A 24595-nucleotide genomic window follows, 5' to 3' on the forward strand; every position below is an offset into this window, starting at 1 on the left:
TGCTTTTACTGGGGGGAAATAACAAGCCACATTTCCCTCAATTTTTTAACATTTAACCAACACAGTAATTGAATCATAATTTGTACGTGCATTTTCTGCATTCTATTCTCTTTGTATAAAATATAGAGATAGAAATATAAAAAAAATGTTTTAAAATCTGATTAATTAACTGAAAAAAAATCTCTCATAGATTAATCAATTATTATAAAAAAAAAATGGTTGTCGTAGCTCTAAAATTAAAAATTTTACACCAGAGCCACATGTGATCAGAATCTAATCAATATCGGATGATCACACTCATGGACTATCGGTAACACAAAATTTGTCAGGCGCAGAGCAGGGAGAGGACTCGAACGCAGAGATTTCAATGTCCAAAAAGGCTTTTATTGTCTCCACTGATAGTCGAACAAAAAACGCCTCAATAGGAGGGAAAAAAGGGAAAACTAAGGCGCCTCGAACCGAGGGAGAAAAAAGGGGAAATCAAAGCGCCTCGAACCGAGGGAAATACAAAACAAGATAGCGATGTAACCAAGTTAACATTGGTGATCAAAGTCGCTCAAACAAGGCTTCTACGTGGAACTCGAGGGTTTCGTGATCGCTAGTGTTCTTACAAGGCAAGACGCACTGGCACTGGATACTGGGAAAGACGCGGGTTATATGGACACAGGAGGGGAACACAGGTGAAGACAGTTGGTCATTGACGCAGGTGCACACACTTGGAATCAGGGGTTCACGTGACCGGACGCACAGGGGAAGGACACACCGACTGGAACGAGAGGAAAATCACACAATAAAACAGGAAGTGATCCGGACGACACATGACAGCATGACAAAATTCTGATCAAAATATCGCTACTTGTAATATAATGCGATAGTATTTCAAATTTAGTAATCTGACTACACTTATTTTACTAGAGGAGTGCTATTGCATTCATTCAAAATGACTTACAGTTTCATTTTAGATTTGTTTTGTCCTGCAATGGTTTGACCTCCAATTAAAAAAAACAAGTTTTAACAAAGGGCTATCATCTTAATTTACTCTGGCTGACATCATCCACTAGAATACAGCAGTGAGCAAACATGAGCTAGAAATCATTAATCAACACCTATTGTAGCGATGGTTCATGTTAAGGATGGCACGAGATCTCCACGTTCAAATCCCACAAAATCGCGTGGGATTAGATCACCACCAGCTTTACTGTCGTTGCATATCATGAGATCTGTTATCTTTGGCCATCTTCTTTTTGTTTGCAGACTCGCCCGCTTAATGAAATCCACATTAAATATAGCAGATGTCATAAAGGGAGCCGATTTGGAACTATTCCGGCCAAAACATGGAGTCGTTGTTGTGTCAGACAACGCTCCCAACGTGAATCCGCACCCACGATACAAGAGCGGCTGGTTTTGGGACACTCATTAAGTGCTCCACTCGCGGCACACACAATTTATTTCTCTGGTCAGTCTTACAGGTTTATGAGTTGATAATTACTTGTAGTTGGGTTCTTTGAGAATCAAGCCTCATCAAGACATGGAAGATAGAACAGATTGTTTGAGAACTCTTGACTGCCAGATAGAAAAAGACGGACCATCTGCATGCTTTAATTCTGCTTGTATTTTGAAGTTGACATTTTAAATCCTTCAAACAGAAGAGAGAGGCAAATATTTCAAAGTCACCACTCACCATAGCATCGTGGCAGAAAGCAATCAAAAATTCGGTTTGCATTTGGTTAAGCAAACTTTCCCTTCTTCACTTTGTCTGTTCCCTTTGCACATGATGTAGAGATGCTTCAAGTAATAAAACAGGATTACGGGAGTATGATCTATTCTGTTGCGTTCTCTTCTTCCTCTCATTCTTTTTTTCCTCTTACCATCATCTCCCCCTTTTCTCAAGTGTTATTTATAGAGACGCCAAATGCATTGTGTTTTTTCTTCCACTGGTCTATGTCCCACAATTTACATCTTGATTTTTGTTTATGCTTTCATTTTTCACTTGTTCCCCTCATCTTGCCTGAAAGGCAGTTTTTGTAAGCGAGAAAGAAAAACTCTGCTTTGTAAAATGCTTGGCTTTGAATTCAAAATCCAAATCACCTACAGATGTATCAATCAATGTGGAAGCGCTTCTGTGAGTAACTACACTGCTAATTAGTCAGGCTGCAGTGACTATAGTATTTTCATGCTGGATGCTTTACGAAACTTGTGTCGCGCACACACACACACACACACACACACACACACACACACACACACACACGCACACACACACACACACACACACTTACACACACACACACACATGCATACACGTTTTATATGACATTGAATGGGACTCACTGTCAGTTTTCAGAGCCATTTTTTTTCAACGTTAAAATCTAAAATCAAACATTTTCAGAAGCTTGCTGTGGAGCTCATATGTTTTTACAAATGTAGTATGTGTTGGTTTATTTATTATTATTTATTTATTTATTTATTTAATGTAATAAAAGAGCTGCTGAGTGCAGCTTCATCTGCTGTAAGCAGTCTAAAAATGAGGAAAATGTAGCTCTAAGAACAGGAACAGCTGGTGAACTGACACCCACTGACACTGAGCAGTTGACGCCACAGTGTTACCATGACAACCGACTGTGAACCCTCTGTTTCTGACAGCTGTTCCCATGGTGCTTGGCCTTGGCTGAGCCCTTGGTTCCCACTGGTAGGATTGATAGCTGTGTGCGGTCAAAGGTCATGTTAGTGACGTAGCTACCATGTTGTTTTTCCATTAGAATTACGTATGAATATTATAGTTGCCTAAATTCCAATGTCAAATAAAATTATTCTTATCTAAATCTGAACCAGATCCTCCAAACATAACAGTGTACTGTTAACGTGTACCACTAAAGGATGGCTATAAGTTTCCTTTAAGAGGACATATTGTAGACAGTTTTCTTTTAATTGCTTGTATGCAAATAGTTAGATGTCAGGCGTGTCTGCCCACCCATGTGCTGAACATACACAAACAAGGAAATACTTTCAAATGCTGCCTATCTCCAAAAATGCATGCGAAAAGCTGATCTGAATACTTTGGCTATACAAAAAATAAAATACTGGCCCCCACTCTTGAGTTTCTCAGTCAATGACATGGTTGCTGCCGTGAGTGAAAATACACAGCTGGGAAAATCAATTTTATCATCATCAAAAAAAAAAAAAAAAATTGGTGCGGGGGGGTTGGTTGGTGTCACAAAAATTTATTTCTTCCCCTTAGTGTAGGGGTGGGGAACTCCTGGTCCTCAAGAGCCGGAAACCTGGATGTTTCATATGTCTCCCTCAATACATCTGATTTAAATGATCAGCTTATCAGCAAGCTCAACTGAAGTCGGACAACAATTCTGATTCGAATAACTGCTGCACTGTTTTAATGACATGGCAGCAAACAAAATCGCTTATTTACTCAAGAATAGGGATGTTCAATACCACTTTTTTTTTCCAGACCAATACAAGTACCAATACAAGACCAATACAACCAATACAATACTCACCGATACTGATACCAAGTAACTATACCACAAAACTTTTGATACATATACATTTTCAATAATACCAGTGAGAGATCATTTTAAAGAAAGAGCTTTCGGTTAGGTCCGACAAAGGGCAGAAAAATCAATTTACTGAGAGTTAAGTCAAAAACAGAACATAAAAAAAAACGGATTTGCTAAACCAATTTGACCCTGAGCTTTAGTAATTGTTCAAAATAAGTTGAAGTGCAAAATGAAGCATGTTCAACTGTTAAGCATGACACTTTAGTTAACAAGGCTTGAATTTTTATTTCGTTCTTTCTTCGCAGAGCAGTTCTGCAAATCAATGACTTCAATTGGTGAGCAACATTCTAAATTCCATCCATCCATTTTCTGTACCACTTTGTCCCCACGGGTGTCACAGGCGTGTTGGAGCCTATCCCAGCCGTCATCGGGGGACACCCTGAACCTGTTGCCGGCCAATCGCAGGGCACACAGAGATGAACAACCATCCGCACTCACACTCACACCTAGGGGCAATTTGGAGTGCTCATTCGGCCGACCAAGCATGTTTTTGGGATGTGTGAGGAAACTGGAGGGCCCGGAGAAAACTCATGCGGGCACGGGGAGAACATGCAAACTCCATACAGGGAGGGCCGGAGGTGGAATCGAACCCGGACCCTCCTAACTGTGAGGCGGACGTGCAGGTTAATTCTAGGCAAGTGAATCAAGGCCAGGGATTTATTGAACAATAACATTTAAAAAAATGTACGGTAATTTTTTTAATAGAATCAATAGCTTTTATTTCTTGAATTCATGTCATGAACGTAGAGGCTTTTTCACGACTCTGATTGTGTGAAAGCAGTTTCTGGCAGCAAATCGGCTCTTTGCATCACTGCACTGGTTATTCCATTCCTATTAAAGAGGTTTAGGAAAAATGAGAGACGATCGTTTCTTCTCACGTAAATATTTTTGAATTGTCGGAAACAAAAATGATCAACAATGCAATATCTGAGTTTCTGAATATTCTCAGGCCTGGGTGAGTGAGCGCTCAGAAGTTCTAAACTATGTCAGTTTTTCTGTAAATCATTCAGATATTCCTAACACATGTATCACTTTTGTTTATGTGGATGCTTGGACACGATATTTCAGAACTTTGTCAAGTTTACAAAAAGTTCCTCTCCTTTTCTCACAGAACACTGCACCAGCAGTTTGAGAGCTATAAACAAGAGGTGCGTCGCATCGGGGCGGAGACCCGGCGTCAGCAGACACAGCAGAAGGATGATGCACCCACCTGCGGCATTTGCCGTAAGACCAAGTTTGCAGATGGCTGTGGTCACTTGTGCTCCTACTGCCAAACCAAATTCTGTGCCCGATGTGGGGGCCGAGTCTCCCTGCGCTCCAACAATGTAAGGATACCAACATCTCTTTTTCCACTTTCATACTCCCACTTACATATTCATCATTTCTGCTTTTGCTGCTATACAACTGTGAGTTCATCATCTGCTTCTTTGTTTCCTGGTCACACTTTGGGAGACCAAAGGGCGATGGAAGAATGTCTCAGGACCACTACAACTGTCGGCCCTTAGACTGATTGCTTTTTACTAAGGGTGGAGTGTTGTGAAATGGTTAAAAAAAAGACTGAACACTGAACGTCACTTGAATGCAAAAGTTCACCTGTTATTGTATCACATCTGTATTTTTGTTTGTGTCTTGCATTTTCCCATCATGTGAGCATATAAGGCTGATCCCACAAGCTATGTGTCTAATCCAAACACAGGACTGTTTGAGAGTGATGGCTGCACATTCCCCCAAAAATATATTTATCCAATTTTTGGATATCAAGCCATCTTCGATTAGATTTGATGATGCTTTTTCAAATATATTCAATGTAATTAAAAAGGCAAACATTTATTTTGACCAGTCTTTGCAACTTTAGCAATACTGTACCTGAACTTAGGGGTGTAGCGAAAACCGATTTGAATCAGAAAGTTGTCCTTTATTCAAGCAAATCAAATCATTTTAAAATGCACCATCCTTGAATTGTATCATACCCCATAAGATAGATATTGCAAACCTTTCACTTAATACAATTCAGAATCGTCTGTGGTTTAAGTCTAGCGCCCTCCCGTCTTTGGGTATTTCCGGAGCTGTGCGTTCACATACATAAAAGCATTAAGTGGCTGCTCTAGCATTGTTTTTTTCTGTGCAAGTGACGTGCAAAACTTTCATGCATAGAAAATGCAGCTCAAGATTGTCACCGCATTTTAACATTTCATGTACGGCTGGCGCATAATAATGAATCTCACACGCACAACATGGCTCATGTCTCAGTTGCTAGAGAAAATATTTATCAATGCACAAACATACCAGTCTGTATTTCCAATCTGCTTCTCGAGGCTCATTCGTAGAGCTGCCACAGTTACTACTTCCAATTTCTCTTCCACTGACCGGCTCAAACATGTATGGCCTCACAACACCCACTTCTGTGGACTGTTGAGTGTCAAAATAGTCCTGCTCCTCGAACTCCAAAATGTTGCTCGCCATTAAATATACTTTATTGAGCATGTATCATGCCCGTGCTCGACTAAAACGTCACCGGTCATCAATCCTGGTCCCCAGGGTCCAGTGCCCTGCTTGTCTTATACTGCTGCAACAGACCTGATTCAAAGATAATGGATAATGATTTTGAATTTGAATTAGCTTGAATTACAGGACACTGTACACCGAGGATCAGAATTGGTGAGTATTACAAAAAATATTAGCAATGAGAATGTGAATTTAACAGACCCTAAAAAATCTTTGCAATCTGACCTTTAACAGGAGCTACATAAGTATATACCATTTGTATAAGTCGGTTTGCCGTTGCTTTACGTGACGAAAACTACAGCCGTACCATATCCAATTGAATCATAATCCCATTCAATAAAACAGAACGGAATCATCCTGCTCGAAAATGTTCTGTTCTTGTATAATATAGTATGTTATAGACTGAGATAGGTATTAAATTGTCACCTACTGAATATATAATTATTGTCTGAACAAATTAAGTGCACATTTTTTTTGATCTTTTCTACACAGAATCTAAACATAGGAAGGAAAATAATTACAGAAGTCTGGACCTTAATAGCCTCATCGCTGTTAACGGCCATTATGGGATCATGAAATGGCTCAGCAGAATTAAATCGCAGAGTTATTTGTGTTTCTATAGCTTTCTTTATGTCACGTATGCAATCAAATAAAGTATTCCAGACAAATTCAAGGCATCTTTTCACTCTTGATAAATCAGTCGGACATAATTTCTTACGGCATACATGTTAGTGCTATTTTAAGACCAACTCTTTCCATTCAATCTCTGGGCTTTCCTCCAATCCAAGAGGGAGGATTCCTCCTGGGTGTAGTTGGCCACGAGACTGTTACCCTGTGCCTGCTGGTGCCCAATCTGCTCAGGAATCAACCAACCCAGCTAGCCTTGACTCACACTGTGGCCAAATGTAGACTGAACTGGAAGGTGGGTCAGATTACTAGATACATTTAGTAGGCAGGCTTGCTTGATAATTTGTTTTCGACATTACTATCATAACAGACAATCCGTTACATGCCAGTGAATTGATGAGACAAGTATGTTTTACATGCAGTCCCTGAATAAAACAAAAAACAGATTTAACGATTTGTATAGATAATATGTACATAGGATTCCAGATTAACTAAAGGATTGAACATGCAACTTGGTTGCTCACACCAAGATGTGGAATCCATTCAACCAGGCACAACCCAAAATTACGCTTTTTGAACAGGCAAAATCGATGTGCAGTTTCTTTTGCACATTCTGGGCGGAATAAATAAAATGAATTTGCATAAACAGCGTGATTTATCACGCCTGGTATGAATTGTGGCGGCTGATTTAACTTTAAAAAACACATCTACAAGGTGGGTGCAAATTGGCAGCTGCTGTGCATAAAGATGACTGCAGTTATTGTGGTGAGGAGAAGACAGTCAAAATGTGAGGCGACGGAGAGAACCGATCTATTTATGCTTGTGTAACTCACTATATGAAATACCAGAAACAAAAATTATCGCTACATATCTTTTCAGCAATATAGTTTTGTAGCTTCTGAACGATCTAAGGGTTCATTTGAACCCCGTGACATGGAGTCAAGCCATTTGTGACAAAACCCCTTTCAGCTCTGCATAATACCACTTAACTAAAAGGATACTCTACATTTTTTTCCCATACATCAGTGACAAGTTAATATTTCAGTAATGTGGTGCATTTTAAACAAACAATTTAAGAAAATGCTCTGTGCACTGCCATATTTATTAAACATGTGACCGGATAACCCGGTTAGAAATGTCACATGTGTATGACATGCATAATTAGTAGAGATACTGCGATCGATCGATAACCGATGACTATCTGATGACTATTTCTGAAAATGTACGTGAATGGTAAACGTGATCTAAGTCTTCAAATATAGCACCCAACATTCATAACCTCCTTTGTGTTTTGTGATGTCGTCATGAAAAGCTGCAGTAAAACTGATGGTTCAATACTCAAGAATTGTAATTCTCTCTACTACACATCCATTCGTCATAGTTTTTTTTTTTTTTTTGGTATTACAGTACACTTAAAACAATGTCTTTTGTGCTGGCAATAAGCAAGATTAAACAGTAAAGAAATAAATATCAAGCGTTTCCTGGTGCCTTCAGAAAACTTTAAGGCATTTTCACAATGTGTAGTGCGCTGTTGATGAACCCTTTCATTGTGTATGTGGTGATGGGTCCAGATCATGGAATTTGGTGTCAGGGCAGGCGGGAGTTCCCAGCAAAAAAAAAAAATCGATTCAAGGGTGGCATTGCGGTGATGTTGGCACCTCCAATAGGTAAGAGACTGGCGTAGTAATAGATGTAAAAGTAATGGATTTTAAGACCCTCTATCAGTGGTGTGCTGGGACCATTTTTCAGCCTGGGAGTTTCAAATCCAACCAGCCAAATGGGAGGCGCACAGGGATAATAGAGTACCGCTATATCACTTAACTCCACTATTTATGTGCTGACTGTGGGTGTCCATCACAGAAAATGAAAAGTTAGTTAAAATAAGAAACATTTCTCACACTCACCACTACATTAACGTCATTTTGAAGGCCCCCAAAAGAAGCCAAGCGATGGGTTACTACGATCTTTGTTGATCTGACTTAAGTGCTGTCAACAGGCTTGTAACGGACGTTCAATTCATGCTCGTAGCTCCAGCGTCTGATTAAAATGTCCACAAGATGAACACAACCGTAAACACCGTAGTAGTTTTATTCAAACGAGTCCATAAATGTACACTGAAACACCATTAATACTTATCAGATGAGGGTAGTAACGTGACAGCAACACAACAGATACCAGGTAGCGACTTGATGTCGTCACTGTGTACCTGGACGCAATCTTTGGCCCCTCTGAATGACAACAGTAACATCTAGTGGTTGTAACAAGCATTTTGGCCCCCACACTATAAACTTTGGGAAATAAAAGCATGTTGATGCTGGAAAAATCACAAGAAGATCAAGAGAAGTATAAATAACATTTTAATTAAAATACTGAAAATAAACAAATGTATTTGACCTTTCCTGGAAAAAAAATTGCAAACCTTACACATTATATACAGAACACAACGAAAACTTGCTTTGAATAATACCCCAAATGAACCAAACAATCAGAGATAGCCGACCAAAGTGTAGTTGAACAAACATTTAGCAACAGCATCAATGTATGCCTAAGGAGTGCACGAGTATCTGCAACTTTGCTGCTGCTCAGATACTACAAAAGAATGCAATGAATGAGTTAGTAGGTTGGCAACTTTAGTTTTTAAACCATTCATTAGTACATTGTTAATTTAATTTAATTTCACACAGTTTATCATACAAAAACACATAATTCAGATGGTTAGTGGGCTACTGTAGTATTTAAAGTAGGTTTTATCTTTGCATTATGTCCGAGGTGGACTACCTCCTCGCAGACACTGCCATGACAACTGATGGCATCTTCCTGCAGCTCTTTATTTTGACTATGGACATCTATTTTTCCTTTTCTTTGGATTATTTTATATTGTGTGTTCAATGTTGCCCACTCTGCATCCATTGCAGCCTGGTCATCCTGGAAGGGGGATCCTCCCATCCGCGGTCCCTTCTCGGCAAAGAGAACTGCAATGCTAAGACATAATATGTTGGCTTTTTCATTTATACAACTTAATTAAGTTGTAGCTTATAAATGATTGTCCGGCCCCACCCCCACACTTTGGAGCGGCCCTCCGGGAAAAATCCTGGCTCTCTAGATTACCTAGCACGGCATTGCTCTCTATGATGCACGCAATAAATGGACGCTTTCATTTTGTAATACTTTATTTATTGTTTTTATTATTATTACTCGTTATGTTGTAACTGTTGAGTTTAATGCCATTCTTTTTTGCTTATGATGTTTTGGTATTTGTTAAGGTTTATGTATTGAAATAGTTGTCGGTTGGAAGCATATACGTAAGTTGGGGTCAAAAGTTTTGATAACTGTTTTTTTGCAATGTATGAATGCATGTCTTTGGCAATGTTCAGCACCACTGACTCCGTGAATGCATTCCCCCGGGCTCCCTTTATTGGCATACGGAAAACGACATGAAAACGATTGAGCTTATGATGTGTGTTTTTTAGCTCAAAACAAACTTGCTAGTGGTATTTTTGAAAAATAGTTGCTCTAGTCACTAATTTGACAACACTTGCATTGCTTCTGTGAACGAGCTCCACTCAATTCACAGCTATTTTGTTAGTGGACGTGGTACACAACACCAAGACACACTTAGAACTACAGAAGTCATATCATAAAATAGCTAAAAACTATTTCTCCTAACAAATGAACTCAGGTTTATTAATTTGATTATTTGCCTAGGCCAATGACAAGCTCAAATCACTGCAGCCATTCCTGTCAGTGCTCATAAACATCCCACCCACTTACATCTGCCTTTCACTAAATGTAAAGGGATCTCTAATCTGCAAAATGTAATTAACAAATCTTTGCAACACCTTTCCCCCCCCCCCTTTTTCTATCTTACTTTTCTTTCGTCTCCCCATATCTGTCCACTATTTCATCACAAATTCAACCTCTGTCCTTTTCATGTTTATTGGATTCCTCTGTTTCTCTTGCTCCACTTCCCCACTCACTTCTGCCAATTCTCACTGCAACCTGGACTGCATGCCACAAAGGAGGACAAAGTGGTTAGCATCTTTTTTGTGTTCTCTGTGTAATGTGACTGTAATGTTTTGCCACTGAAACATGAAACCATTGGCTACATTAAATCTAGACAAGGGATATACATTCAAACTAGGACACAATTGAATTTTTATTCTACAATGTTGAATGCTTGTTAAAAAAAAGTAGAGATGTGTGTGTCGGAGAAGAGATGTGTGTGTCGGAGAGTTGCAATGTGTACGGTTTTTACCGTTTCCCCATAGCTTTGTCATTGTTGACCTGTGACTAATACTACGTTTATCGTCTGTCTCTCCTCCCGCAAAGTGTATCATAGTAAAGGACAGGGTAAGCCTTTCTGGGTAATGGATTTGCTGCATGAATCCTCCCCCCTTTCCACATTTGGCTCTGTATTCATTCGCAGATGTAAGGATAAGAGTCCAGTCCAAATTTCTTATATAAAAAAGTATGGTCAAGGTGTCCCCGGGTCGTGGACCACTTCATTGATCTAATTCTGAGAATGAATGCAGTCACCTGACAAAGTGCGCATGAACAATGACATAGGATATCTGCAGGGGCAATGACTCTTCTGACAAATCCTGACCTTTCCGATGGCCGCAGGCATGACAGTGCCAAGTTTGAGGGGGATTTTGATAAATACACTTTTATAAAATGTGGCAAATGTTCGGTTGGGAGAATGACATTGAGTTGGCATGTAACTTAACTTTGTTATAAATGACTATGATACATGAATGCCTGTGCATGCTTCCCCTGCTTGTTTTTGAAACCAGTTCTCCTTTGAACTGGACAGTGTGTATAAAAGATACTGTATATGTTACTATTTTAGAACAACCATAACTCGTTTTGCACTGGTTGCCCTGGCGCACCCAAGCATTTTTCTTTGGTGCACCAGCACAAAGTTAGGTGCACCCAAATTTTCTGATTCTTCACATTCAAATAAGATTCTTCAATTTCTTTGCACTCTTTCTCATTTTTGGTTCTTCTTTTGTACCGTAATTTCCGGACTATAAGTCGCGTTTTTTTTCATAGTTTGGGTGGGGGGGCGACTTATACTCAGGAGCGACTTATATATGTTTTCTTTTCACAAATTTTTACTTGATCATTAAGACATCACTTACAAGTATAGTTGACCACTTCCCATGTTATTTTTAGTATAGTTGATCACTTCACATGCTTTTATTTCTTTATCTTGAACATATTCAAAACATAAAAAATAGAGAAAACATCAAATAAAGCAATTAACACTTTAAAGCACCATATCCAAGTCCACTGTCTGCTGTATGTACACTTGCTCCATTTTTGCTCCTCTTATATTTATTATTATTATTTATTATTATTTGTTTATTTATCATTTATTCAATACTCTTATTTATTCATTGTTAGTGCCTTCTTGTTTTTTTGTGTGTTGCTTGTATGCATATGTGTACTATCTCACCAAGGGATAGTGGAAATGTAATTTCAATCTCTTTGTGTGTCTTAGTATATAAAAAAAATATATCGACGATAAAGCAGACTTTGACTTTGATAAAACAACCAAAAAAAATTATATTTTCAGACGAAACTGGATGAGGGCGCTCTAAATTTTACCGTTGGCCGTGACTCATCAACTGGGTGGGCTTAAGAAAAATGGCACCAAAAAGAAACTCATATTTTGCAGGTTACAAACTTCAAGTCGTAAAATATGCAGCTGAAAACAGTAATCGAGCAGCAGAAAGAAAGTTTGGAGAACCGTGATGTACCAATGGATTACTATTTCAAGTGACGTCAGTAGCGCGGCGCGCCGGTTGTTTACATACAAACGTGCCCACACAAGGACTACCGGCATCATTAGCGGTGATCATTTCTAAGTGACACGGAGGACAAAGAGTTTGAAGGAATTAAGGATTTGGAGTGACATAGAAGGTTTGAAAAACTATTATGGCTTTTACGCACGCCCGGTCTCTACTGAGTCGGGGGCCGACGCTCGGCCGAGTGGCTGTCCGCGAACGGTGCGCGGGGCTCGGACATGGCCATTACGCACGCCCGGTCTGTCTGGAAGTCCACGCCGCCACACGCTTGGAAGTTTGTTTTGTTTAATAAAGAGCCGTTTACCAAACCTACGTCTATCCTTGTACTTTGTTAACGCTGCAATATAGTTATATAGTAGATCTGTGGAATAAAGACGAGGCTGACGTCAGGGCGCACGCGCGGCGATGTTGACAAAGGACGAGGAATTTGATCGATGGATTTAATGGAATTTGTTGTATATTTTGGGCTAACTCATGTTCCGTAGTGGGAAAACTCCGGGAGTGGGAGGGGCAGCTTTGGGGACGTTTAGTGTTGTGATGTACGGCCTGTGAACTGACGGTGTTGAAGAAATAAAGCAGTATTCATCACGTCGTTGCCCGAACCTTTCTTGCTACCTAAGAACCCGGAAAGTAGTAAGGACATAACAAAACTGGCGACGAGGACGTCTGGACTGACGCGTGTTGGCCGGCAACTAAGTGCTACAGAAAGAGTGCACCAACTCAACAATGATAAACCGAACGCGCAAGGGCCATGTTTTCGCTGTGGTAGATCTGGACATCTTGCATCGACGTGCTGGTGCAAAGAGATGGACTGTCGTAACTGTGGAAAAAAAGGGCACATAGAGCGGGCGTGCCGAAGTAAACAGGACATGGACAAAAGCTCAAGGGCTGGGAACAAAAGTGACAATGTGAAATATAAACAAAAAAGGCATGTTCGCACCGTTTGCCATGATAATGGAAGAAATAGTGATTCTTCGGAGGAAGAAGTGCCTGTAAATACAATACGAGTGATGAATGTAGGTGAGAGCTCAGATGGCTACTGGGCTGAACCCAAGTTGGAGGGACATGTAGTGAAAATGCAGATAGACACAGGATCAAAGGCATCACTAGTGTCACACAAGATCTACAGGAAACTCATGAGGCACCTTCCATTACGTCCATCAGACACAGTGTTTAAGGCATATACGGGACATCGAGTGCACATGGAAGGGATGACGGATGTGACTGTTCAGTACCATGGGCGAACAAAAAGGCTTCCCCTTTATGTGACCAAGGGAAATCATCCTGCTATAATGGGGCGTACATGGCTACAGGGAATCCGGCTGGACTGGCAAGCGATAAGGAAACTGTCACACAGTTCCACTCCGCTACAAGAAATACTCGAGAAACACAAAGAGGTTTTCTGTGATGAATTAGGCAGCATGAAAGATATAACCGTTAAGTTACATGTCAAACCTGGTAGCAAGCCTGTGTTTATGAAAGCTAGACCAGTACCATACGCCATCCGATCCAAGGTAGAAGCTGACTTGGACGCCCTGGTCAAGAATGGGGTTTTGGAGCCAATGACCATCAGTGAGTGGGCCACACCCATCGTTCCCGTACCAAAAAAAGATGGGGGAATTCGGACCTGTGGAGATTTCAAGGTAACACTTAACCCGGTGTTAGCAGCAGAGCAATATCCACTTTCCCTAATTGATGACTTGTTTGCTGGACTGAGTGGGGGACAAAAATTCAGTAAGGTAGATCTCAGTCAGGCTTACCTACAAATGCATGTAGAAAAAGAGTCACGTGAAATGTTGACCATTAACACACACAAGGGTCTCTTCAGATACTGCAGACTGCCGTTCGGCATCACGTCAGCCCCGGCACTTTTTCAGCGAGCGATGGATCAGATCCTTAGTGGGTTGCCTGGGGTACAGTGCTACCTTGACGATATCCTGTGCACTGGATCTACTGATGACGAGCACCTGCGCAACTTGGATGCTACCCTTCAAAGGCTGAAGGACTACGGCTTAAGAGTCCGTAAGGACAAATGTGACTTCTTCAAGCCATCTGTAGAATATCTGGGGCATGTGATCGATGCAGAAGGACTGCACACTGCACCATCAAAAGTGGCAGCTGTCGTGGACGCGCCCCCACCCCAAAACATCAGCCAGCTACGATCTTTCTTAGGTCTGCTGAACTATTACGGACGCTTCATCTCCAATCTGTCATCACTGCTTCAACCCCTGCACGAACTGTTACGCCGAGACAAAACGTGGAAGTGGACAGCCAGCTGTCAGGAGGCTTTTGAAAAGGCTAAAGGAGCGCTGACTACGTCCAAGGTCCTGACGCACTTCAACCCATCACTTCCACTGCAGCTCGCCTGTGACGCCTCTCCTTACGGAGTAGGGGCGATTCTCTCTCATGTCCTGCCGGGTGGTGAGGAAAAGCCAATCGCTTTTGCATCGAGGACATTGAACAAAGCAGAGTCTAACTATGCTCAACTGGAACGAGAGGCACTGAGCATTGTTTTTGGAGTTAGGAAATTCCATCAATACTTGTATGGGAGGAAGTTTACGCTCCTGACGGACCATCGGCCCCTCACCACCATCCTCGGTCCACACACTGGAATACCGTCTCTTGCTGCATGCCGACTGCAGAGGTGGGCTTTGTTGTTGTCGGCGCATGCATATGACATCAGGTATCGAAAATCAGACTTCCACTGCAATGCGGATGGCTTGTCCCGATTGCCTTTGCCTGTCACAAAGCCGGAGTCGGACACGGTGGACCTTTTCTACTTCAGGGAGGTGGAGAGAGCACCTGTCTCTGCGGTGCAGGTAAAAAGGGAAACTCGGAATGACCCAGAGTTATCTGCGGTCGTGGACATTGTCGTCGAGGGTCGATCTGCTGGCGATAATGCGAGTCTGAAGCCTTTCCTCGGGAGGAGATTGCAACTGTCTGTCCAGTCTGGGTGTCTACTCTGGGGTAGGAGGGTGGTCATACCACGGTCACTTCGCACAAAAGTGCTGCAGCAACTGCATTCAGGACACAGCGGAATAGTCCGAATGAAAGAAATAGCGAGAAGCTATTTTTGGTGGCCGAACATGGATCAACAAATTGAAGAGTTGGCCAAAAGCTGTCCATCATGCCACCAAGTCAGGAACAATCCTCCACTAGCGCCTCTTCACCCCTGGGAATTCCCACAAGGACCATGGCACCGGGTGCACATTGATTTTGCGGGACCAGTGGAGGACAGGATGTTCCTTATTGCTGTGGATGCACACAGTAAATGGCCAGAGGTGGCTATCATGAGATCAACCACTGCAGAAAAGACTATCGAAAAGTTAGGGGAACTGTTTAGTCGGTTTAGATCTCCTGCCCAGCTAGTCTCTGACAATGGACCCCAATTTGTCTCACAAGAAATGGCAGTGTTCCTGCAAGCTAACGGTATCCAACACATTAAGTCGGCCCCCTACCACCCCGCAACAAATGGGCTTGCTGAGAGATTTGTTCAAACCATGAAGCATGCCTTGAAAACATCACAAGGACAAGGAACACTACATCAGAGACTGCACCACTTCCTACTAACCTATCGGAACAGTCCACATGCCACCACCAAGACATCTCCTGCTAGCCTGATGCTAAAGAGAGACCTGCGCACCACGTTTGACCTCTTGAAGCCCTCAGCAATGAAGGACATTGTCCAAGGTCAGCAGGAAAAACAGGTTAGGTGCAGAGGACAGAAGGGCAAAGGAAGAGTTTTCAAGCCAGGAGACTCTGTGTTGGCAAGGAACTACCGTGGCGAACCAAAGTGGATTCCTGCCACTGTTATTGCGCAAACGGGACCAGTATCTTATACTGTCCAAACGTCTGATGGTGTATGGAGAAGACATGTTGATCAACTCCTGCAGACTCAGTTAGGGCCAGCAGAGCTGTCCCTCAAAGATTTTCCTGATAGCTCTGCCCACGTCAAAACGCCGGTTCCCATACCCTCCCAAGTGCAGGACTCAATCACACTCGCGCCACCAGTCCCAGCTGAGGATGCGCCTGAGACAGCGACTGTGGCATCTCCCTTTGCAGAAGCTCCTGCAACAAGTTCACCATTGATCGACCATGGAGCTGATCCTGTGCCCCCAGATAGGAGATATCCTATCAGAGAGCGGCGAGCTCCTGCGCGCTTGGACTTATAGGTTCGTAGTTGACCCGAGTTATGGGGATGTCTAGTTCTAGGTGCGTAATTCCGTGTTGTTCATGCATAAAGCATGTTCATTGTAAGGGGGGAGGAAATGTTGTATATTTTGGGCTAACTCATGTTCCGTAGTGGGAAAACTCCGGGAGTGGGAGGGGCAGCTTCGGGGACGTTTAGTGTTGTGATGTACGGCCTGTGAACTGACGGTGTTGAAGAAATAAAGCAGTATTCATCACGTCGTTGCCCGAACCTTTCTTGCTACCTAAGAACCCGGAAAGTAGTAAGGACATAACAGAATTAAAGTGCACGGATGGTTTGATAATATTATTGGCTTGTATTGTAGTTATTTAAAATATAGTTTATCTATCGTTATATGAGCCTGTGGAATATTTTGAAGCGCAAGCGCCCTCAGCCGTGCGCACCCATTGTTGACAAAGAACGATCGATGGATTTAATGAATTGGAGTGACACCGATGGTTTTATAAACATGTTATTCATGTAATAGTTGTCCTTAATCACTCTATATGTTACGTCAGGCCCGTTCTCAGCTCTTTGTTTGTGTTTGTCACGTTAGCATACCTATCGTTTAGCCTGTTGTTGCTATTTAATGAATTGGAGTGACACTGATGGTTTTATAAACATGTTATTCATGTAATAGTTGTCCTTAATCACTCTATATGTTACGTCAGGCCCGTTCTCAGCTCTTTGTTTGAGTTTGTCACGTTAGCATACCTATCGTTTAGCCTGTTGTTGCTATTTAATGAATTGGAGTGACACTGATGGTTTTATAAACATGTTATTCGTGTAATAGTTGTCCTTAATCACTCTATATGTTACGTCAGGCCCGTTCTCAGCTCTTTGTTTGTGTTTGTCACGTTAGCATACCTATCGTTTAGCCTGTTGTTGCTATCGTTTAGCCTGTTGTTGCTCGTTCATGACTGTTTTTGGTGTGGGATTTTGTCGAATAAATTGCCCCCAAAATGCGACTTATACTCCGGAGCGACTTATATATGTTTTTTTTTCACTTTTTGGGGCATTTTATGGCTGGTGCGACTTATACTCCGGAGCGACTTATAGTCCGGAAAATACGGTAATGTGTGTTCGATGCACGCTATCTTTTCACAACTGTAGAACCAGCAGTGGGAGTGACAAGGACCATACTGAGTATATCTTGGCTGGCTCAGTGTCAATACTTAAGTTGGACCACTGTAGCCTAAAGTTTAATGTTCCAGCAGCCCAATGTCCTTCACCAGTTGTATTTTGTCTTGTCTCCTTGCTATCTAGTTTGTATTTAGTATCTGGTCTTCACTGTGAACCTGTGCAAATTGAATGTTGAGGAACATTTAATATTTATTTATATAAGCTCTCTCTAGACTGACCCCTCCCAATTTCATTTTTAAATGTATACATTTATACATTTTTACATTGAAGCATAACGTGTGCTTGAAAGGTTTTCCTGACAAACTTTTCTACCGTTGCTGGTGCTTGTTTATAGTGAGTGAGTGTTCATCTCTACGTTAGCTCCAGATGGCATCCAGGAAATGAACAAATGGTGTCAGTCTGTCTTCTTTTTAGAGAAGCACTGCCTCCCAGTGGAGAACAGTCAGCCACCGGTTCTTAAAACAGCCATGACTGCAAATACACACAACCATGCGTACCCTAAAACATTTTGGGAAGTGTTATCAGTGTTTTATAGCAAATAGCTCTATTTGACTTATTGATCTAAATGAGCCTGATCCACTTTCTATTATGAGTGTAAAATGACTCTCTCTACCACAGGAGGCAACTAATAATCAAGTCCAACTTTGCTTAAACATTGTTTCCTTTCAACATGTACATTTTGGAATATTATCCACATCATGCCAATTTGTAATACATTAATCCCTCGTTTATTGCGGATGACTGGTTCCAAGACCACCCGCAATATGTGAAAATCCACGAAGTAGTGTCACCCTCTCATTTTTAACTTACATACATTTTCTGTGAATCAATAAGTGTATATTAAACCATATAAGTGCATATGTTATCATTAGAACATTCAATAATAGTTTCAAACATGTAAATACTCTATTAATACGTAGTATAAATGACATACAGAAAATCATGTATAAATAATGTAAATATAAATATGACGTGTGTGTGTGTGTGTGTTGTGTGTGTGTGTGTGTGTGTGTGTGTGTGTGTGTGTGTGTGTGTGTGTGTGTGTGTGTGTGTGTGTGTGTGTGTGGTGTTACATAGTATGTGTAACATATATGTAGATGTAGCTTAAGTATACATACTGTAAACATGTTTTTAGAACTCTTATTATTATAACATTTTTTTTTATAACAAGGTACAAGTGTACATACTGTAAATATATTTTTTAAACTCTTATTATAACAATTTCTTTTATAACAAGATACAATACTGTAAATATGTTTTTTGAACTCTTATTATAACAACAAGTGTACGTACTGCAATTGTGTGGGCACTCCCTGCCTTCTGCTGGCGTGTGGGCAACTTTCGTGCCATAATTCCTCAATTTAGAAGTTTTATTTTGAATATTTGAATTTAAATATTTTCTTTTAATTTATAGTGACTGCATTAAGTGGGTGCATAAAGAAAAAAAACATCACAGATACTGGGCAAAAGTATTATATTAGCAGTCCTAAACCTGGCATTTTTCCCAGTCTCTTTACTAGAACACAAATCTAAAAGGGGGAATTCAAACATCATGTGTAAAATAGGTATTTTGTGTGGCCTCCCTTGAGAAATGTTTCATATACATAACTGCATCATGACTCTCTCTCTCTCTCTCTCTCTCTCTCTCTCTCTCTCTCTCTCTCACATGTTCAAGCTCATAATGTGTAGCGTCGATGAGAAGTTGGTGGCACCAGATGCTCTACTTTTGCATACTTATCACATGACTCCCTTTTAATCGCATACATTTCAATTAGTAAATTGTAATGTATCTTTCTGTGATATTAGTAATGCAAATTCCATTAATCATTCATTTTGACCAAATGCAATGCAATGCAATGCAATGCAATGCAATGCAATACAATACAATACAATACAATACAACTTTATTTTCAAAGTCAAAAAAAGTCAAAGTCAGCTTTATTGTCAATTTCTCCACATGCCAAAGACACACAAAGAAACCGAAATTTCGTTCCCCCCTATCCCACGGTGACAAGACATGGCTCACAACAGACAAACAAGTAAACAAGTATAACAAAAGTGTGCTGAATAAATAATGAATAAATAACACAACAATAAATAAATAAATAAGAGGAGCAGAAAAAAAAGGAGCAAGTGCGCGTACAGCAGACATTCCTGAAAATAGCGCAACAGTGCCGCACGCTACGCAGAAGGGGGTAGCGAGTTCAGGGCCCTAACAGCCTGGAGAAAGAAGCTGTTGGCGAGTCTGGTGGTGCGGGAGCGCAGGCTCCTGTACCTCTTCCCAGAGGGCAGAAGGTCAAACAAAGAGTGAGCCGGGTGACTCACATCTCTGGCAATCGAGGTTGCCTTGCGGGCGAGATGGGAGGTGTAAATGTCCTTCAGGGAGGGGAGCGAAGCACCAATAATCTTACCAGCCGTATTCACTATGCGCTGCAGGGCCTTCAAGTTCTGTTCAGTGCAGTTACCACCCCAGACAGCAATGCAACTGGTGAGGACGCTCTCAATGGTGCCACGGTATAATGTAGACAAGACTGCCTGAGGAGCACATGCACGCCTGACCTTCCGCAGGAAGTACAGGCGGCGCTGAGCTTTCTTTGCCAGTGACGAGGTGTTTGCGGACCAGGAGAGGTCCTCACTGATGTGCACCCCCAGGAACTTGGTGCAGCTCACCCTCTCCACCACAGCACCGTCAATGATCAGCGGCAGGTGTGTTGTGTGACCCTTCCGGAAGTCAACAATGATTTCCTTGGTCTTATTGACGTTCAGCAGGAGGTTGTTGTTCCTGCACCACGTGGTCAGAAGGTCAACTTCCGACCTATACCGAGTCTCGTCGCCATTCGTGATGAGACCCACCAGAGTCGTGTCGTCAGCAAACTTCACTATGCGGTTGTCGCTGTAGGTCGCAGTGCAGTCATGCGTCAGCAGGGTGAAGAGCAATGGACTGAGCATGCAGCCCTGGGGGGCCCCCGTGCTCAGCGTGATGCTGGCGGAGATTTTGTCGCCAACACGCACCACCTGAGGCCTCTGACAGAGGAAGTCCAGTATCCAGTTGCAGAGGGAGGTACTGAGGCCCAGCTCGTCGAGTTTGCGGATGAGTCGCTGCGGCACAATGGTGTTGAAGGCAGAGCTGAAGTCCACAAACAGCAACCTCACATATGAGTCCTTTCTCTCCAGGTGGGTGAGGGCCGAGTGGAGGGCAGAGCAGATGGCATCCTCAGAGGACCGCTTGGCACGGTACGCAAACTGGAAAGGGTCAATGGTGGGGGGGAGAACGGACTTGATGTGCTCCATGACCAGCCGCTCAAAGCACTTCATGATGATGGGCGTCAGTGCCACAGGGCGGTAGTCATTGAAGCAGGACGGTGCAGGTTTGTTCGGCACAGGAACGATGGTGGCAGCCTTGAAACACGAGGGGACGATGGCCTGCTGCAGGGAAACGTTAAAGATGTCCGTGAAGACACCCGACAGCTCCCCAGCGCAGTCCTTCAGCGCTCGACCCGGGATGTTGTCAGGGCCCGCCGCCTTACGGGTGTCAATAGCGGCAAGCGCCCTCCTCACACCGTCGGCAGAGAGGCGCAGGGGCTGCTCGTGTGTGGGGGGAGTGGACTTCAGCGGGCAAGTGCTGCTCTGGGCGTCGAAGCGAGCAAAGAAGCGGTTCAGATCGTTCAGCAGACGGACGTCGCCCTCACAGCTCCTCGGCGCGGGCTTGTAGTCCGTGATGGTCTGAATGCCCCGCCAAAGGCTACGTGTGTCCTTGCTGTCCTTGAAGTGGGTGGAGACCTTGCACGAGAACGCCTTCTTCGCTTCTTTGATGCCTCGGGACAGGTCGGCCCTCACTGTCCTCAAGCCAGCCTCATCCCCCGCTCTGAAAGCCTTGTCCCTGGCCCTCAACAGTCTGAGGACAGCCCCCGTCAGCCACGGGTTCCAGTTCGCGCGAGTGACGACGGATTTCGAGCAAGTCACATCATCGATGCACTTCGTGATGTAAGAGGTAACAGAGTCAGTATACTCCTCTATGTCCGTCCAATCGTTGTAGGTGGCTGCCTGCTTAAACAAGTCCCAGTCAGTGGTGTCGAAGCAGTCACGAAGTGCATCGGAGGCACCCTCAGGCCACACTCGAACCTGCCTCCGAATCGGCCTGGATGCCTTTACCAATTGTCTGTATGCGGGCAAAAGCAAAACGGTGAGATGGTCAGAAAGCCCCAGATGGGGGAGGGGGGTGGCTTTGAAAGCTCCCTTTTGCGCCGAGTAGACTAGGTCCAGGAAGCTGTCTCCACGTGTCGGAAAGGGAACATGCTGGTGAAGCCTCGGGAAAACAGACTTCAGGTTGGCATGATTGAAGTCTCCAGCGAAGATGGTGAAACCGTCAGGGTGCGCTGTTTGCTGTTCACTGACAGCCTGGTACAGTTCACCAAGCGCCGCGATCCTGTCTCCTTCGATGTTGGAAGGCGGGATGTATACCGCGACTAGCAGAATCGCGGTAAATTCCCTCGGCAGATAAAAAGGACGGCACTTAATGATCACAAACTCCACAAGCGGCGAGCAGTGCTTCCATACCACCACAGAGTCCCGGCACCATTCTTCTCGGATGTAGACGCATATTCCACCTCCACGCGACTTTCCCCCTCGTACAATGGCACGGTCCGCCCGATAGCACGCTAGCCGCTCCAGATGCACTGCAGAGTCCGGAATGTTGTCATTCAACCAGGTCTCGGTGAACACGAGCACACAGCAGTTCCGCACCGTCCGGTTCGTAGACCTCAGCAGGCGAACGTAATCCATTTTGTTGTCCAGCGATCGAACATTCGCCAGAAGAATGGAGGGCACCGCCGGTCGCGCTGGGTTGGCCGCCAGCCTGGCCCGGACGCCTCCGCGCTTGCCCCTCTTCTGCCTCCTCGCACATCGTTTCCGACGGCTCCCAACCGGGGGAGGAATAGCGGGTGAGGTCGGTGACGTTTCAGGACGTAGCAGTGCGAGCGCCTTTAATGTCGACGCTTCAAAGTCCAGAACGCCGCAAAACCCACTTCTGCCGATGTCAAGCAGAACCTGCCTGCTGTACTTGTAGCACGGACGAGACGAACACACAAGACTGTCGGATGAACACTCATTAGACGAACAAATCACCGTACTGACGGGACAGAGAGTGGCCGCTGCGTGTGCACGCGCCGCCATCTTGAAACATTTTATAGGGCATTTCACAGCAGCTGCTGTAACAAAGCACTTTATTTACATATACACTTTACAAATAAGATAATGATACAACTACAAAGACAGTGAAAACAGTCAATTGAAACACAAATTAATATACCTTACATAGTAATGATGAATATATAAAGTTGACACCATTACAATAATAACAAATTCAGTCTTATGTTGGGTCAAAAGCTAAAGATTAAAAACGCGTCTTCGAACAAGTTTGAAAAATGGACAGAGGTTTGCCTCACATTGGACCGAGTGCCTAGGCAACTAGGTCCTCGAGGGCCAGTGTCCTGCATGTTTTGTATTCAGACCAGAAAAGCCCTTTAGGCCGCTTGTTTGGTCCGGACCAAAAGTCGACACAAAGTGGCAAAATGGCCGTTCCCTGAGATGGATTAAAAACAGGTGGATTTTGCCTGTTTAGTTCATATTCCACAAATGAAACATTAATTAGAACACTGTGTTTCGAATGCATTTTTTGATTTTTCGGCTATTCTTGAAATGGAAATCTACAATTTCAACAAATAGAAAGCAAAATGTTGTGACTCTGTCCTACGAAAAAAGCTTCTTTTTTTTTTACATTATATGGTGGTGTTATTTATTATAACAATATTTTATTTTTATCTTAAAAACAATGTAGTGCCTCTCAGTTTAATCTCTATTCTTTGTCATTGTCCTTAAGGAATCATAGTGAAAACGGGGGCTGTAGTTAAAAGTGAGAACTGGAAGCTTTTATTGTCATCTGATGATGAGTTTGAAAATAGTGAGGATCTAAAAGGATTACTGGCCACTGTTAATCCTCAGCCTCTCTTCTGACGTAAAGAGGTGGAGAAAGACATAAAGAGGGGACTGTTGTGTGTGTGGCTTGGCGGCGGCTTGTTCTCGTGGGCCTTGTGGCCAGCTGATTTATGTTAGATTTGTCTGGAAATGCGCCACCCAGGATTCAGGATGAATGTGCTTCGGCAAGCTTGATGCTAACTGCTAGGATGACTGCTCCAAGTCCATTCTACTGTCGATCATCAAACCGGTTGCAGATTTATCTAATAGATGCGGCCTGTTTTAAAATTATGGATTCTGCTGTGGAATACAAGCGATCACGTTGTTTCTTTGATGCTCTGGATTTTTTTCTTTTCTGAGAACGTTTGGATTATAAATACGGAGGGAGATAAATCCTGCTTTTGTGCTTCTGAAGTGAGGCGATATCCTGTAACAATGCTTCCATGTGAGTATGTGATGCTGTCTCTGGGTCTGACGTAGAGGATGAGGAATTAAATTGAATCATTTTCATTGTCCATGACAATCAATCATCATGTGATGCAGCAGCGGGGCTGAATAACTGTAAAAATGCATAGATCATACAATTTTAATCATCTGTGAAATGAAAGTGAAATGAAACCAACAGATGCCCTCGACAGATACATTTTGTTACATCACCAGTATTGACATTATCATAATTAAATGCTTTATGCAAATGAGTTAGCTCAAAAACAATGTTGTATATCAGCGACCTTAGCAAAACGGAGGTCTTCTTTCCCAAGCTCACTCTTCATAGA

General features: G+C 42.8%; 1 protein-coding gene across 28 annotated transcripts in view; it reads left to right on the top strand.

The window, feature by feature from the left end:
• Positions 1-24595, top strand: part of LOC125969167 (regulating synaptic membrane exocytosis protein 1) — an 89556-nt gene that overhangs the window by 18465 nt on the left and 46496 nt on the right. For 24 of the 28 annotated variants that reach the window (XM_049720955.2, XM_049720929.2, XM_049720930.2 and 21 more), the window contains exons 2-3: positions 4684-4897; positions 11034-11054. In XM_049720955.2, coding sequence (XP_049576912.1) covers positions 4684-4897; positions 11034-11054 — 235 coding nt within the window. Of the gene's footprint in view, positions 1-4683; positions 4898-4917; positions 7000-11033; positions 11055-23031; positions 24265-24595 lie in introns of those variants that run through there. The other 4 variants (XM_049720933.2, XM_049720954.1, XM_049720951.2 and 1 more) reach the window with 3 other exon arrangements.

This window comes from Syngnathus scovelli, chromosome 5 (genome assembly GCF_024217435.2).
Source record: "Syngnathus scovelli strain Florida chromosome 5, RoL_Ssco_1.2, whole genome shotgun sequence".
In the NCBI taxonomy this organism is placed as follows: domain Eukaryota; kingdom Metazoa; phylum Chordata; class Actinopteri; order Syngnathiformes; family Syngnathidae; genus Syngnathus; species Syngnathus scovelli.